The following is a 15,114-nucleotide window of genomic DNA, read 5'->3' on the forward strand; positions in this document are numbered from 1 at the left end:
GTGACTTTTAAACTCCTGACTTGCCTTCCAATCACCGAGTTTAAAATGAAAAGCTTTAAATAAACACCAGGAATAGAAGATAAATAAACTTTTTTTCCCCCTTGCAAGTGCCTAGCTTGGCGAGGTTCAGACTCAAATCCCCAGAGGACAGAGCGCTCTCTTTTGTGTTAATGTTTAAAAGATTTTCCAATGCCGGAGTTTATTCCTACTGCAAACATTTCTATTTACAAGGTCAAGTGTATCAGCACTCGACACAGCTTAAGAGTGTAATTATTTATCTAAGGGCGTTTGAGTGTAGATCAGTAGCTCTGGCAGGAGCCCAGCCCTCAGCCCACTGCTAAACAACTCCTCACAACAATATTACAAGTTCTGGTAATTGTTCCTCTCCCCAGTATGTTTACTTTTGCCCGCCCGAATGTTTTGTAACAAAATTTTGTACTTTTTTACTCAAAGTGCGAAAATGACTTTGAAGTTGAGTCTCCCAGGTTTCCTGAGACCTATTGATAACAGATGTTATTGGCATGTTTGATTGTATGAGAATGTCTAATAGTCAGAGAGGACGCTCCGGAGGGTGGGGGGCAAGGGGAGGGTCCCAGTGGAAAGGGGGAGGGGAAAGAAATGTCTGGGTTAGTCCCAAATGATGTGAAGCCTCTCCACAAACGTAAATATCAATGGAGACCAGTCAAATTATATCTTGTAGCTGCCTCATTTACAGATGTCTAATTGTTCATTATATTGAAGGCAGAAATAATAGCCCTCATTTCTTGTCTTGTACTGTATTTTAATTTCAGTTGATGGTTGATAGATTCCCAGTGGCTCCTCCACCCCCCTCCTCACCCATTATTGGGTTAACCACAATGTAACTCTGGAAAGTAACTACACCATATTCATTATTTAAAACTCTTTACTGATGTACACATTTTAATAAAATCAAATAACAACAAAAAAATACACAAAGCCACCGTTACTTAAAACATAGGACTTCTTTTTTTAAAAAACAATGTCTATAAAAATACAATGTTTAAGGCAGTTTGGAAATGCGTTTATACATTTCTACAACGTCCATAAATTCTCTTGAAAATAAGAATGTTAACTTCAAATCTATAAAATACACTGTACATTTCAAAATTGTTCTAGATAGAGCACACTTCACAACGGACTGTGGTTTTGGATCCCTGGTGACAAACGGATTCTTTACATTTCAGGGAGGAAAGGTGTACCATGGATGCGGATTTAAGTTTTTTAATTTCTTTTAAAAAATAAATTATTTCTGAAGCATACAATTTATAAAAATTCTATATACAAAATACAACAACTGGTAACAAACCCCAGTTTTAATACATTTTATATAGGAAGTACCAGGGGTGAGCGCCCTGATAAAAGCAGAGGCAATATATATTCTCCGCATATTTGTACGTACAATTTCTTGATGTAAAGATAATGACAACAAAACAAACATCATAAAGAGGCTTTCATAGATGGCAGTGCAGAGCTCTTTTAAATATAAAGTTGCATTGTTCAACACCACTAGCAACTGTTTAGATCAGAATTTTTGGATCCTTAATCCTAAGAAATGTGCTAAGAGATCAGAGTGGTGGCAATGAAATTAAGGGCTAAAATTTACCCAAAACTAATTAAGGAAAATTAACCCCTCTCATGCTTGCCCGCCCGCCCCCCACCCCACCCCCCCAAAAAAACTGAGGATTCTGGGCGCGGATACCAAGACTAAACGAATGAATTGGTTACGATTGCAATGTCTTCACTGGCCACAATAAAAGTCGATTACCGGCATTTTTCCCCCCCTTGCAGGAGAAACGCTAATAAACAGCCCCTCTGCAAATATAAATCCTCCTTCAAAACCCCTGTTCCGAACCCAGTCCCTTGAAACTCTTAAGACCCCACTGGTCAGCATCCTCTCTTCGGAGTCCAGGACTACGGTTCCGTCCTCCCAGGCCCGTTTCATGTCGGGGGTCCGGAGTTAGGCTGGTTTCTGCGGGGAGTGTCTGGAACCCGGAATGGGGGCAGGGGAGGATGTCCAAAAAGTCCTGCTCGGGAGAGGAGGCGAAGGTCGTGCCAAGAGTCAAGGCGGGGAGACCGGCTAGGCAGAAACCACCTAGAAAACGTTTTGGAAAATACCCCCGACCACCCCTCTGTTCCCGAGCCACAGGTGCCCCGGCGCCGACCCTCCCGTGGCCGACGGCGGGGGGCCGCGAGTGTTAAAAGAGCAGCGGTAGCAGCAGCAGCAGCAAGATGGAGGCGAGCGGGGTCCAGGCGCCTCGGGTCGCCGAGCGGCAGCCGCTGCTGCTGCTCCTGCGCCCGGACCCATAGGGCAGGTCCCCGCGGCCGCCCGCCGCAGCAGCGCCGCCGCCCGGGCGCGGAGGGTGCGGGACGCCGTCGTCGTCGTCCAGCGGCTGCTCGCCGCCCGCGCCCCCGGCGCGCTGCTCATCGTCGTACTCCTCGTCGTAGTAGTCGTCCAGGCCCCCGTCCGAGCCGCTGCTGCCCGGGCCGTTGCCCAGCTCGGCGCCGAAGCACAGGCGGGCCATGTTCTCTTTGACCGACTCGCAGATGGGCCGCTCCAGGCCGTCGCACACACAGTCGTTGAGCAGCGCCGCCTTGGGCACGGCCAGCATGTCCTCGATGACCGTGCGGCACTCGTCGGTGCAGCGAAGCCCGTTGAAGAGCTTCCCGCAGTAGGTCAGGTAGCGGCTGAGCGCCAGGTTGCAGCGGCTGTCGCGGTCGCAGCGCCGCCGGGCCTCGGTGCAGCCCATAACCCCGCCCGCGCCCGGGCCGCCCGCGCCGCCGCCGCTCGTCCGGGGCAGGCACGGCTCAATGGCGCGCTTGGTGGACTTGCAGTTCTCGTCTTGCGCGCAGTCACAGTCCTCCAAGGCGGGCCCGCGGCGCGTGTGGTTGAGCTGAATAAGGGCCGAGATGCAGTGGCTCGGGCAGCGCCAGCGCGACGAGAAGGACGCGGCCGAGGCCGGGAAGCCGGCGGCGGCGGCGGCGGCGGCCCCCGGCGCGTCGCCCCCGCTGCGCTGCGCCAACACCGGCGCGCACGCCTCGGCGTACTGGTTGTAGGCGTAGCTGCACTCCGGCTCCCCCTGGCACTGCAGCAGCGCCTGCCAGCAGATGAGGCGGCGGCCGTGCGCCAGCCCGGAGCCCCGCGGCGCCGAGCCCAGCAGCTGCAGCAGCGCCATCAGGCACAGCCAGGCGCCCGGCACGGTCCCCCCGCGGGCCCCGCCGCCGCCGCCCAGCAGCCCTGCCACCATCGCGGGCAGCGGCGGCCGCCGGGCGAGGAGCGGAAAGGACACGAGGCGCGGGGAGCGGCGGACGCGGAGCCGGCGGAAAAGTTTGCCCCAGTCCTGCCAACTTCTTGCATGAGTGTTTTCATAAATCCATGCGCGCCGCTGCCTGGTGCCCCGCTGCTTGCAGAAGGTCGGCTCTCGCTGGGACTGCAGGGGCTTCCTAGAAGTGCAAGGCCGCGGAGAACCCCTCCGGTCGGCCCCCGGCAGTGGCGGGAGGCGCTCACTGCCGCCCCGGGGGGCTGCGGGCCGCGGGGTCGCGGCGGGGCTGCGGGACCGCGCGGCGCCGTGGGTGCATTTTGCTCCGCGCCTGCAGGTCCGTTGTGCGGCCGCGGCGGCTCCTTCCTCCCAGGCTCAGCGGCGCGCCGCCGCCGCCGCCGCGGGCTCTCGCATCGCGCCGCTTCCTGGCTCGCGTCCCGGCGCTGCCCGCCTTCCCGCGGCCCGGCCGCCCGCGTCCCCTCCCCCTCCGCCCGCGGCGACCCCGGCCTCGGCCGAGCTCCGGGGAGCTCTTTTCGGGCGGCGCGGGGAGAACGGGAAACTCAGCGCGGCCGGAGAGCGGCTCCCGGGCTTCCCTCGGCGGCGGCTTCTCGGGTGACAAGGAGCAAGGGAAGCGGATCCGCTGAGCCCGGCTGCGGACTCGCTCGCAGCGAGGCTTTAAATACAAAAGTGGGCCGGGAGCCCCCGCGTGGTGCCGCGGTGCCCCCTCATTATGCATGCATGGAAAAGCAAACAAACAAAAACATTAGCAACGCTCCTCCGGCTCGCCGAGCCCTGGCCCCGCGCGCTCCGAGCCTGCCCGCTTTCTCCTTTCTCCACTCTCTTTCGCCCTTTGCTCGGCCCCCTTTCCCGGCTTTTCGAGATGCTATTGGTCCCGCCTGTTGTTGTTGAAACTTTTTTTTTTTTTTACGAGCCGCTGGAGTGGGGTTGCGGAGTGGGGGAGGGCGGGGAGGGTGGTGGGCAGCTCACATTCAGGCATTCAGGGCTTGAAAGGAGCGGCTTAAGGAGCCTGACAGAGGCCCGGGAGCTCCTCCTACTCTTAAGGAGGCTCGGATATGGAGCCCTTGCTGGAGCACAGAACCAGAGGGCAGAGCTCAGGGGCAGCTGTTTGCAACCGGCTCGTCCACGGTCCTTTTTGTTTGGTGCTTCTTCTTCTTTTTTTTAGGTACTTTTATTAATTGTCCCTGGCCCCCATGTGTGCTTTCTACTGGATTCAGAATTGTTTGTTTTTCGAGATCCGCATCTTGCCTGATCATCACAGGGGGAGGAGAGAAATCAGAGAATTTGATGCGGGATGTTTAAACTTAAAAAATCCAAATGCACACAAGAAAGAGGCACACGCTTTAGTTAGGGAGATACTGATGAGATATTTGCAAATCCTTTCTCTACCACCCCTTCACCCCCCAGCACCCTGTCGCCAATGACAAGTATGGCCCTGGGGTCAGACATCATTGCCAATTGCAAGCCAGAAATCCAATAAGCCAAATTAATTTTTTTTTAAAGAATATAAGTTTCTAACACGGACGGCGATGAAAAAACAGTAATAGTATTAAAAATCTTTAGGGATATTGAGCAGTACCATCTGGCCGCAGTCACAACATAGAGGAAGGGGATAAATTGGTACCCTCCAAGGTTTCTATTAAAGCGCATGTTTCAATCTCTCTCGGCTTAAGGGAAACCGCCCAGGTACAGCAGCCTCTGCGATCCAGGCGTGGGAGTTTGCGAACTACCTTAACTGCGGCGCAACGCAGCCTTCGACCACCAGAGGCACCCGGCGTCTGCGGCCTGTCAAAAACTGGCGCTTTTTTCCTCCCCTTTCCGTGGAGAGACTATCAACTCCATCTGTCACAAAAATTAAGGCTAAATCTCCTCTCCAGAAGCCGAGGGAGCCGGGGCTCCAGTGCGCACGGAGTTCGGCTGTCTGCCTGTCCCCGGGGGCCCGGTGAGATGGGAATGGCAAAAGTTAGAATAGAGACACAGCGTCTGCAGACTTCGGCGGCAGAAAAGCCTCCTGTTCCTGCGGAGCCTGTTGCATTCCTCAGAGGCTCAGGGTCTGCCTTAGGAAGCTGCACCTCTGCAATCCCCAAAACAACACTAAACCAAACAAACCTCAAAAGAGCCAGGTTGAAGTGAGACAGACCCTGTTGCTCTGACTTGAATAATGGAAAACACACAAACAACAATCGCAGTCTATATTAAAATATATATATATATAGAGAGAGAGAGAGAGAGAGAGAGAGAGAGAGAGAGAAAGGCTGCAACTGTATGGCTCATTAGAACAACCATTTCCCAGGTTCTGGGTTTGTTTTTGTTTTGTTTGTTTGTTTTGTTTTGTTTTTGTTTGTTTTTGTCTTTGGTTTGGTTATTTGGAATTGTAATCTCCGTCCTGCCAGGAGGGCTCAAACCAGCCACAATACTTTTCTGGGGCATGGACCCTTCACCTGTAAGGTTCAAGGCCAGATTGGACACTTGAAAAAGTCCTTTCATTTTTAATACTCTGTGATTTTTAGGCTCATAAGAACAACATCAACAGTCAGCTGCATTTTAAGCCAATGTTTTGTTGAGTTCCTTTAAAATAGTGAGTCTCAAACCTTAGTGAGTGTGAGACTCGCCTGGTGGCCTTGTTCAAACCCAGATTGCTGGGCCCTCTCCTGGAGTTCCTTATGCAGGAGGACTGGGGTGAGGGTGAGGGGCAAGGATCTGCAGTTCTAACAAGTTCTCAGGGAATGCTGCTGCTGCCTGTTGGGAACCAACTTTTGAGAACACCTATTCTAGAGGTCCACATGTTTTGTAGTTGTTGTTTGAAAAACTTGCCTCATCCTGGCCTTGATAGAGCTCTCAGTAAGATTTCAGCAAGGCCTGAGAGCTTTGAGAGCTCTGGGGTCACCTCAGGACCCCAGTCTCATGGCATTTCAGGCCTGCATGGCTGTCAGCTGCCAGAAAGACCAAGGCTGAAAAGGAGGCTATGATGATGAGATAGGAGGAGGAATGAGCTCCCTCCCCCCTCAGCCCCAGAGACTGAGTACCACCTTGCCTCACATCCAGGTTTTCATTGATAGCCACCAGACCTCCAAGCCATCTCTCATCACCCAGACACTAATCCCCATATCACTCTGTACATCCCTTAAGCTGACTTAAGCTTAAGTCATGATTCCCATCGTGAGCTTTCCCCCCACCCCCACCCCCCAAAACCCCACTTCCCCTGGAGCTCTCAGTTTGTTCTCAGCAAAATCTCCCATGTTCCCGGCCTGCTTTCTGAGCTGGATCTCCACATTCTTGCTCTAAGTAAAACTGGCTGGGACCTACAGAATGGGAGAAAATATTTGCGAACCACGTATCTGATAAGGGATTCATATGCAAAATATAACAGGAACTCATACCACTCAATAACAAAAACATAAACAATCTGATTAAATAATGGAAAGAGAACTCGAATAGACATTTTTCCAAAGAAGACATAAAAATGGCCAAGAAATACATGAGAAGATGCTCAACATCACTAATCATTGGGGAAATGCAAATCAAAACCACAGTGAGATATCACCTGACACCTGTTAGAATGGCTGTCATCAAAAAGACAAGAGATAACAAATGCTGGTGAGGGTGTGGAGAAAAGGGAACACTCGTACACTGTTAGTGGAAATGTAAATTTGTGCAACCACGATGGAAAACAGTATGGAGTTTCCTCAAAACATTAAAAATAGAACTACCATGTAACCCAGCAATTCCACTTCTGAGTATTTATCCAGAGGCGATGAAATCACTATCTCAAAGAGCTATCTACAATCCCATGGTCATTGCAGCATTATTCACAGTAGCCAAGATAGAAAAATGACCTAAGTGTCCATCAATAGACAAAGAATGGGTAAATAAAATGTGGTTGGTGTATCTAATGGAGCATGATTCAGCCATAGGGGGGAAAAAAGAAGGAGGAAAATCTTGCTACTTGCATCAACACGGATTCCCGTGAGGGCATTATGCTAAGTGAGATAAATCAGACAGAGAAAGACAAATACGATCTGATCTCACCTATACGTGGAGTCTTAACCAAATTCATAGAAACAGAGAGTAGAATGGTGGTTGACAGGGACTGAAAGTTGGGGGAGATGAGAAGATATTGGTGAAGGGGTACAAACTTTCACTTATGAGATGAATAAGTTCCAGAGATGTAATGTACAGCATGGTGACTATAGTTAACTCTACTGTATTGTACACTTGAAAGTTGCTAAGAGAGTAGAGCTTTAATGCTCTCACCATAACAACGGCAACAAAAAATGGTAATTATGTGAGGTGAAGGATGTGTTAACTAACCTTACTGTGGTACACATTTCACAGTATGTATGTTTATTAAATTGTCACATCATACGCTTTAAATTTATACAATGTTATATGTTAATCATATCTCAGTAAACCTGGGAAAACAAATCCCAGCTGGTCTTTTGAGGCACAGCCTCCATTTTAGCCCTCTTCGGTCCTGGCTGATTTTTCTTCCATAACCCACCTCCCACCAGCCCTCGAAGCGGGGTACACAGGCTGTTGTTCCTCCCTTGTTCCCACTTCCAAACTATTCTCTTCTCTCCTCCTTGGAAACTTCTAGCTTCTGTAAATGGCTGTCAGCTACTCCGACAGTCACCTACTGACCTTTCCTCCAGGAAACCTTCTCAACTAGGATTGCTCCTGGGAACCACAGAAGACATAAAATGAGTTGAGTGGCTGTTTCCTCCATTCTCTCAAGGATGGTACATAACCAGTACTGAAACCTATTGTCAACATCAGTTAGATCCATTAAACTGATAATCTGCCTTCACTAACCAAGCTTGCTTTAATTTTTGCTACAAAAAATTTGCATGTCCTTCAAGCGTCATGTAGCCTAAACAATAAGATGTTTGCTCAAGCTGTTTTTCAGGAACTTGGAGTCAACTGTGTCCAGTTTGAGCTCTAGCCGGTAAAGACTGGTTAAGACCACCCATCCACCAATTGAGCATGCTCAAGTGTCTGCTGCATGACCTCTTGATACTGGAGAGCCGAAAACTCCACCCTAAGAACATGCTAATTTGCCATTTTCTGAACACTTGTCTCACGAAGACGCCTGCAGCTTAGTTGCGCCTGTGCAAAACGATGATTACCTCCCCTTTTTCTTATTTCCAATCACCTTTCCTCACTCTCCGCACAGCTCAGCTATATCCCATAGATACCCTGAGCCCTTCTCCTTCGGAAAGACAGATTTGAGACTTGTTCTCCCATCTCCTCATTTGGCTGCCTTGTGAATAAGCCCTTTGCTGCAAACCTTGGCATCTCAGTGTTTGCCTTGCTGCATGTCGGGCAAATGAACCTGGTTCAGTAACAGTACCACTCTGGGCGCAGAGGAGAAGTTGGTCCATCACAGCGGATGCTGTATCAGCCAGGGCTTGACCACAAAGGAGAGTCCATGAGCAAGACAGGTGAAGGATTTATTATGGAGAGGGGACCTCCCACAAGGTGGTAGCTGGGCAGTAGGCGGTGCAGTCTGTTGCTTCTGTGTCTGTTTTTGAGCCTGAATTCACTGGGGTTGGCCAGACAGGTGGTTGGAAAGGAGAGCTGGACCTTGAACCTGTGAGGAAAACTGGAACCAGTTGGAGTGAACTGGAACTTGCATCTCCCTCATCACTTCCAACCTCAGTGCCACAGGGGGTGACTCGTAGGGGAAGCTGGCACCTTCAAACCTGGAGCTGATACGCACTTTGTCCAGGACTCAGAGAAGCTGAAGTAGGAAAGTGGCAGGAGTTTGGGAAGCTCAGGTCAGGTGCTGACCTATCCCAACCAAGGGGAGCTTTAAATCAGCAAGGAAGGGAGCCAGCTGCCACAGCGCTAGGGCCTCCCCCACCTTCAGAGCTTACAAAGAATGTGATGCTGCTGCCACTTCCAGATCTGGTGCAGAATGCCCCTCGTGGTCAACACTAACAGGCAACAGCATGGGGAGGGCATTCAGGGCACACAGCTCCATCTCAGTCCAGTGGACATAGCACAGCGCCATCCCTGGTGCATTTGGGCATTCGGGCTTAATTCCCTCAGGGGTGCATGTTTCCTCATGGTTTCCGCATCTGGCTCACTGGTTTTCTCTCCACACTGCTCTTTATGACAACCTCAACCTCTGAGTTCCTTGACTTCTCACATTCATGCACCAAATCTTAACCGTACCCTAGATCTAGGTATTACCATAACTGTGTTACCTCGAAAGTCTCCAATTCAGAATCTCGAATTGGAATGTCATTTCATCGACCACCACCTCCTGTGTTTCCAGTCTGTCTTGGTGCTGTCGCCTCCCACCTGCTCAAGACGTTCTTTGCAATTACTTCTGCTGTTTTCTTAGCTCCCTTTCTACTGTATCATGCCCATCCACCTACAATAAGCTATACTTTGTTGTATCTTAAAACAAAACAAATGTTTCCTAGACCTCAAGTCCCCACTCAGTAACTATCCCATTTCTATGAAAACTCCTTGAAAAAGTTGCTTTTACTCACTTTGTCTGCTCTCCCCTCAGTTCACTATAATTGAGATTCATCTCACCATTTTTCTCATCAAGGATGACTGAAATTTTGCTCTACCCGATCCATGGTCACCTCTCAGCCCTCATCTTATCTGACCTTTCGGCACCACAGGACATGACTGATAACCCTTCTCTTCAAAGTGCTTTTTCATTTGGATTCTGGGACTCTATACTCTCCTGTTCCCCATTGTACTCACTGAGGGTTCATTTTCTCTCTAAACTCACTCCTTAGGTGATCTCATCCAGTGCCTAGATTCTAAATTACATCTAAATTACACTGATATTTTCAATCCCAGTCTTTCACTGATTTCTCTGTGTATATATTCACTTGATTGGTCAATGAGCATCACAAACTTAGCTTACCCCAAGAGGACTTCTGATTTCCCACCCCCAAAATGTGTTTGTTGCCTGGTCTTTTTTTAAAAATTAATTAATTAATTAATTTATGGCTGTGTTGGCTCTTCGTTTCTGTGCTAGGGCTTTCTCTAGTTGCAGCAAGCGGGGGCCACTCTTCATCGTGGTGCACGGGCCTCTCACTATCGTGGCCTCTCTTGTTGCAGAGCACAGGCTCCAGACGCGCAGGCTCAGTAATTGTGGCTCACGGGCCCAGTTGCTCTGCGGCATGTGGGATCTTCCCAGACCAGGGCACGAACCCACGTCCACTGCATTGGCAGGCAGACTCCCAACCACTGCGCCACCAGGGAAGCCCTGTTGCCTGGTCTTTCAGTGGTATATATTCTCCAAAATTCGTCTCCATCAATTTCCTTCATCCCTTTATATCCATACTATTCAGATCAGGCAGTCTAACATCTTTTCCCTTAAATCTTGGGCAGACATTAGTGACTTTGACCAATGGAATGCAGTGATAGGGACTGACACTCTGGGGCTTCTTGGAGAGGGTACAAGAAGCCTTGCAGCTTCTACCTGGGCCTCTTGGAATGCTTGCTCTGGAGAAGCCATTTACCATGTAAGAAATCCGACTACTTTGAGACTCCCATGCTGCAAAGAAGGCCAGGCTTGCCATGTGGAGAGGGTACATGGAGATAGAAAGAGATGCCTGGGCAGCTCCCAGCTTTTTCAGCCATGTGAGTGAGCAAGGCATAAGATAGGTGAGCGAAAAAGACATCTTGGAGGTCCAGCCCAGTGGAACCTTCAGATGACTCCACAGCTGCCATCTGAAGAAAAGCACATGAGAGAAACCCCAACCCAGGGTTGGGACTAGGGTGAGGGGAGTGAGGCACCAGGTACAAAATTTAATGGGATACTCACTCTCATCGTGATGCTGCAGGGACCTTGAGAGTGAGTGCCTTTTACATCTTGTACCCTAGACACTTCATTCACCTCACCCTAGTTCTGGTCTTGCCCCATGAAAGAACAGCACAGCTTAGCCCTGTCAACCCAAAGGATCATGAGAAATAACAAAGAATGTAGTGTTACGGCACTAAGTTTTGAGGTGGTTTTGTTATTCACCAATAGATAATCACATATACACTTTCCATCATACCCAATTACTTGGGTCAAAGATCTACCTGGACTCTTCCTTTTTCTTCACATCCCATATCCAACTGATGGCCCATCACAGGCAGTCAATAAAAGATTTGATAGGCTGAATGCATGAAAGATCAGAACTTATTTCTTATCTTCTGTATTAGCCAACTCAGAACTAGTCAAAACCACTTATACTATAGAGACCCTGAGAGGTTAAAGAATATGGAAAAGTTCTGAAGCCTTAAAATAGAACATGATATTCCCAGAGTGTTGAGTGGTTCAGTGAAAGAACAAAAGGTACATGATAAGCACCGCTTACCTCTTGGTGCTTAGCAATATGGCAGATAGAAAACCATAAGAAACAGATCTGTGCCCTTTTGGGGACTTTGCAATATGTCAGCTGGCCATTGGGGGGTGGCTAGGATGCTTACCACTTAGTTGAAGGCTTAAGTCATAGGTGTCCTCTCACCTGTTTTATTTATTTTTGTTTTTATGACTAGAGAATATGAATACATGGTGGCAGACAACCAGTGGAAACCAAACAACATCTACTCTAGAATTCTAATCCTACTTCATATCCTGCAGGTCTACCCCATTCTCTCTACAAGTCTTCTCTTTATCTCTCCATTGCTTTCTTAAGAGGAATGAATTCTTGGGAACAAAGTAGGATGGGAATCTCATATGGATGGGAACCCCATTTGTGCACAACAAGTTGGGTCATGCCCATAGCTGAAGATCTGAGGCCTTCTCCTGAACTCCATCTTTCCTTATAACCCCCTCAAGGACCATTCCAAGTCTTATTAATTCCATCTAAGAAAAAGTCTCTCACATCCAACCTTCCTGTATTCCCACTGCCCTGGCTTCTTAGAGTTTCTCACCATTGCTGACCACTAGGTGTTTCCCAACTCTTTCTCTAAATCATAGGTTCTTAGCCTGGGAAGTGTCTCAGAATCACTTGGGAGGCTTTTGAAAAATACATATACCTGTACAAGTTCTGTTACACTTGAATTCTTCCCCAAGGCCCAGGAGTGTGTATTTTGGGAAAAAATTACAAAGGTATATTTCTGGTTAAATAATCCTGCCGGTGGTTCCCAGACTTGGGGATTTCATAGATCAGTTCATTTTTTTAAAAAATTTGGATTATCTTTGAAAAAAGTTACTAACTTTTTAATTTTGTCAAATATTAACAAACAAATAAAAAAATCCTTACTACCAACTATTAACATTAGTGTTTTATTAAATAAAGGGAACTTTGAAACCACAAAGGCAGGGTGGAAATAACTGGAGAATAGAGGCCTTTAAATTGAATGCATTTAGACTTTTAAAGAATTTAATACATTGTCCTATTTTTCTTCTCATTTCAACAGAAAGTTACTACACAAGGGAAACTTCGGAAGCTTTTGCAACTTTGGACAGCATTTTGGAATCGCTCCTCTAAAGTAATCCTCCATGCTGCTGCTAAGTCTGACCAAATCACTACTCCAGTTAAAAACTTCCAGTTACTCTTCAGGAGAATGCCCAAGGTCATGACCATAACTACAGGATGTAATAGTTTGGAAAACCAGTTCCAAATACTTACTCCCATCTATTCCTGCCTGTACCTTCAAACACACGTGCATGCACTCTCACCCACAGACACACACATGCAGGTACACATATATATGCATGCACTCACATACACACATGCAGGCACACATACATACGCTCACACGTGCACACGAGTAAACACAAATTGGCATTTCTCTTTGAGCATCAGTCATGGCATTGCCATCCTGCTTTTAATCTGGGCCTTCAGTATGTTTGTCTCTTTGTCAGAGAAGTGGTTCTGGTCCCTACAGAACCCTTATTCCTTGGATAATACATGTAACGTCAACACCATCCTCTCTGTGTGCACATACTCTTTGTAATATCAGCTGGCAGCTGACTTCCCAGATTTCTCATCATGTGCACTTGGCTCTCACGGTCAGATGAGTCAGTGGTTGAGTGGATGAGCTGTTTGGGGTGCCACCCACCCAGACGCAGACACTATAATATTGAGACACGTCAAAGTTTCAAAATAATAGCAGTCTAAGACCAGGAGGGATTTATCCTAGAGATCCAAATGAAGGAAATGTAGCCACATAATCTGTACCAATAAATTAAAAGAGAAAAAGATATGATCATATCAGACAATGCTGAAAAGACATTAGCAGCCATTGCTAATAAAAACCCCAGGCAAGGGAGCAATAGGTAGAAACTAATTCCACGATGTAAAACATACAGAAACCAGAGACCAAAGTTACAAAACGCTAGAGCCGTTTGAATTAAAATTGGAAATGGCAGGGATAGTCAATGCCATTATTACTTAGTATTTCCTTAGAAGTTTTAACAAATATAATAAGAACAAAAAATGTAATGATAGACACAAAAATTGGGAAAGAAGATATAACAACTCTTTCAGCAAACATGGCCAACATTACTAGTGTTGGTCAATACTTAGGTTGTCCTCACCTTTTCTTGGCCATGCAGACTCCCTTTGCAGTTGGGCAGGATGATGTAACCAGTTCTAGCCAGTGGGCTGTGACTGGAAGTGACATCCAGCACTTTTAAGATGAGGCATTTATATCCTCCTGCCCTCTCTTTCCCTGCCCTGCTGAACCTAGAAGCCTCCAGTTGTTTTGGGGGTAGGGATGGGGGTGGGACTAGAAGATCAAAACAGCCTATGGTGCAACTTCAATACTCTAGAGCACAGCTGTCCTGGACCCACAGCAGTTTTTGCATGAGTGAAAAAATAAAAACTTATGTTGTGATAAACCCCTGAAATGTTGATATTATTTGTCACTACAGCATAACTTGCCCATCCCTAACTGACATAGTTAATGGAATAATTGCATGCTTAGAAAACCCAAGAGATGCTTTTTTAAAAAATCACTAGATGCAATGAGAAAATTTGGTAAAGTCCCTACCTCTAGATGAATATAAAAAGAACTTTTCTGTACTCTAGTCATGAACACTTAGAAAAGAAAACTGGAAAAATACTTTCTGTATATTTGTGACAAAAGATATAAAATATTTAGGAATAAATTTTATAAGGAAGACTTTAGACCCATATGAATAGTTATAAAATACTATTATGAGAATGAAAATAAGATCTGAATATATAGAAAAGTATCCACAAAATAAAATGCTAATTCTCCCAAATAATACATAAATTTAATGCAATTCCAGTTGAAATCTCAACAGGGTTCTTCTTGGAATTGGATGAAATTATGTTAAAATTCATATAGAAAAATTAATGACTAAAAATACCTAAGAAAATTACAAAACTGAAATGAGAGGTATCAGAACATATGATATAGCCTTAATAATTAAATCAGTATGGTGCTGATTAGACCATAACCTTTGTCGTATATTTACTTCACAAAGGTTATGGTTTAATCAGTGGGAAAAGTGTGGTCTCTTAAATAAATGACGCTGGAAAAACTGGCCATCCATTTAAGAGGAACTATAAAAATACAAATTCCAGATAGAAACTTAAATATAAAAAGTAAAATAAAAATCAAATAAGAAAATCTAGGCTATGCCATGTATCTTAGAATTTAGAAAGACTCTTATAACCAAGACTGGAAAATCAGAAGATAATGGAACAAAAACATACATATTTGACTATATAAAAAATTAAGAAGTTGTGTATGGAAAAGATAACCAGAGACAAAGTCAATAGACACACCAAGATCTGGAAAGAACATTTATAAAGTAGATGACAAAAGACCAAGTTTTGAATAAGCAAAGAGCTCTTATAAACTTATAAGAAAAAGATAGTCT

At 46.8% G+C, this 15,114-nt stretch overlaps 1 protein-coding gene across 1 annotated transcript; it reads right to left on the bottom strand.

Annotated features, from left to right (window-relative positions):
* Positions 1-895: 895 nt before the first annotated feature.
* On the bottom strand, positions 896-3,294 carry GAS1 (growth arrest specific 1). Its single transcript, XM_060014993.1, has one exon. It carries the CDS (start codon positions 3,264-3,266, stop codon positions 2,217-2,219), a length of 1,050 nt encoding a protein of 349 aa, XP_059870976.1. The 5' UTR covers positions 3,267-3,294; the 3' UTR covers positions 896-2,216.
* Between the last annotated feature and the right edge of the window lie 11,820 nt (positions 3,295-15,114).

This window comes from Delphinus delphis, chromosome 6, assembly GCF_949987515.2.
Source record: "Delphinus delphis chromosome 6, mDelDel1.2, whole genome shotgun sequence".
NCBI classification, from domain to species: Eukaryota; Metazoa; Chordata; class Mammalia; order Artiodactyla; family Delphinidae; genus Delphinus; species Delphinus delphis.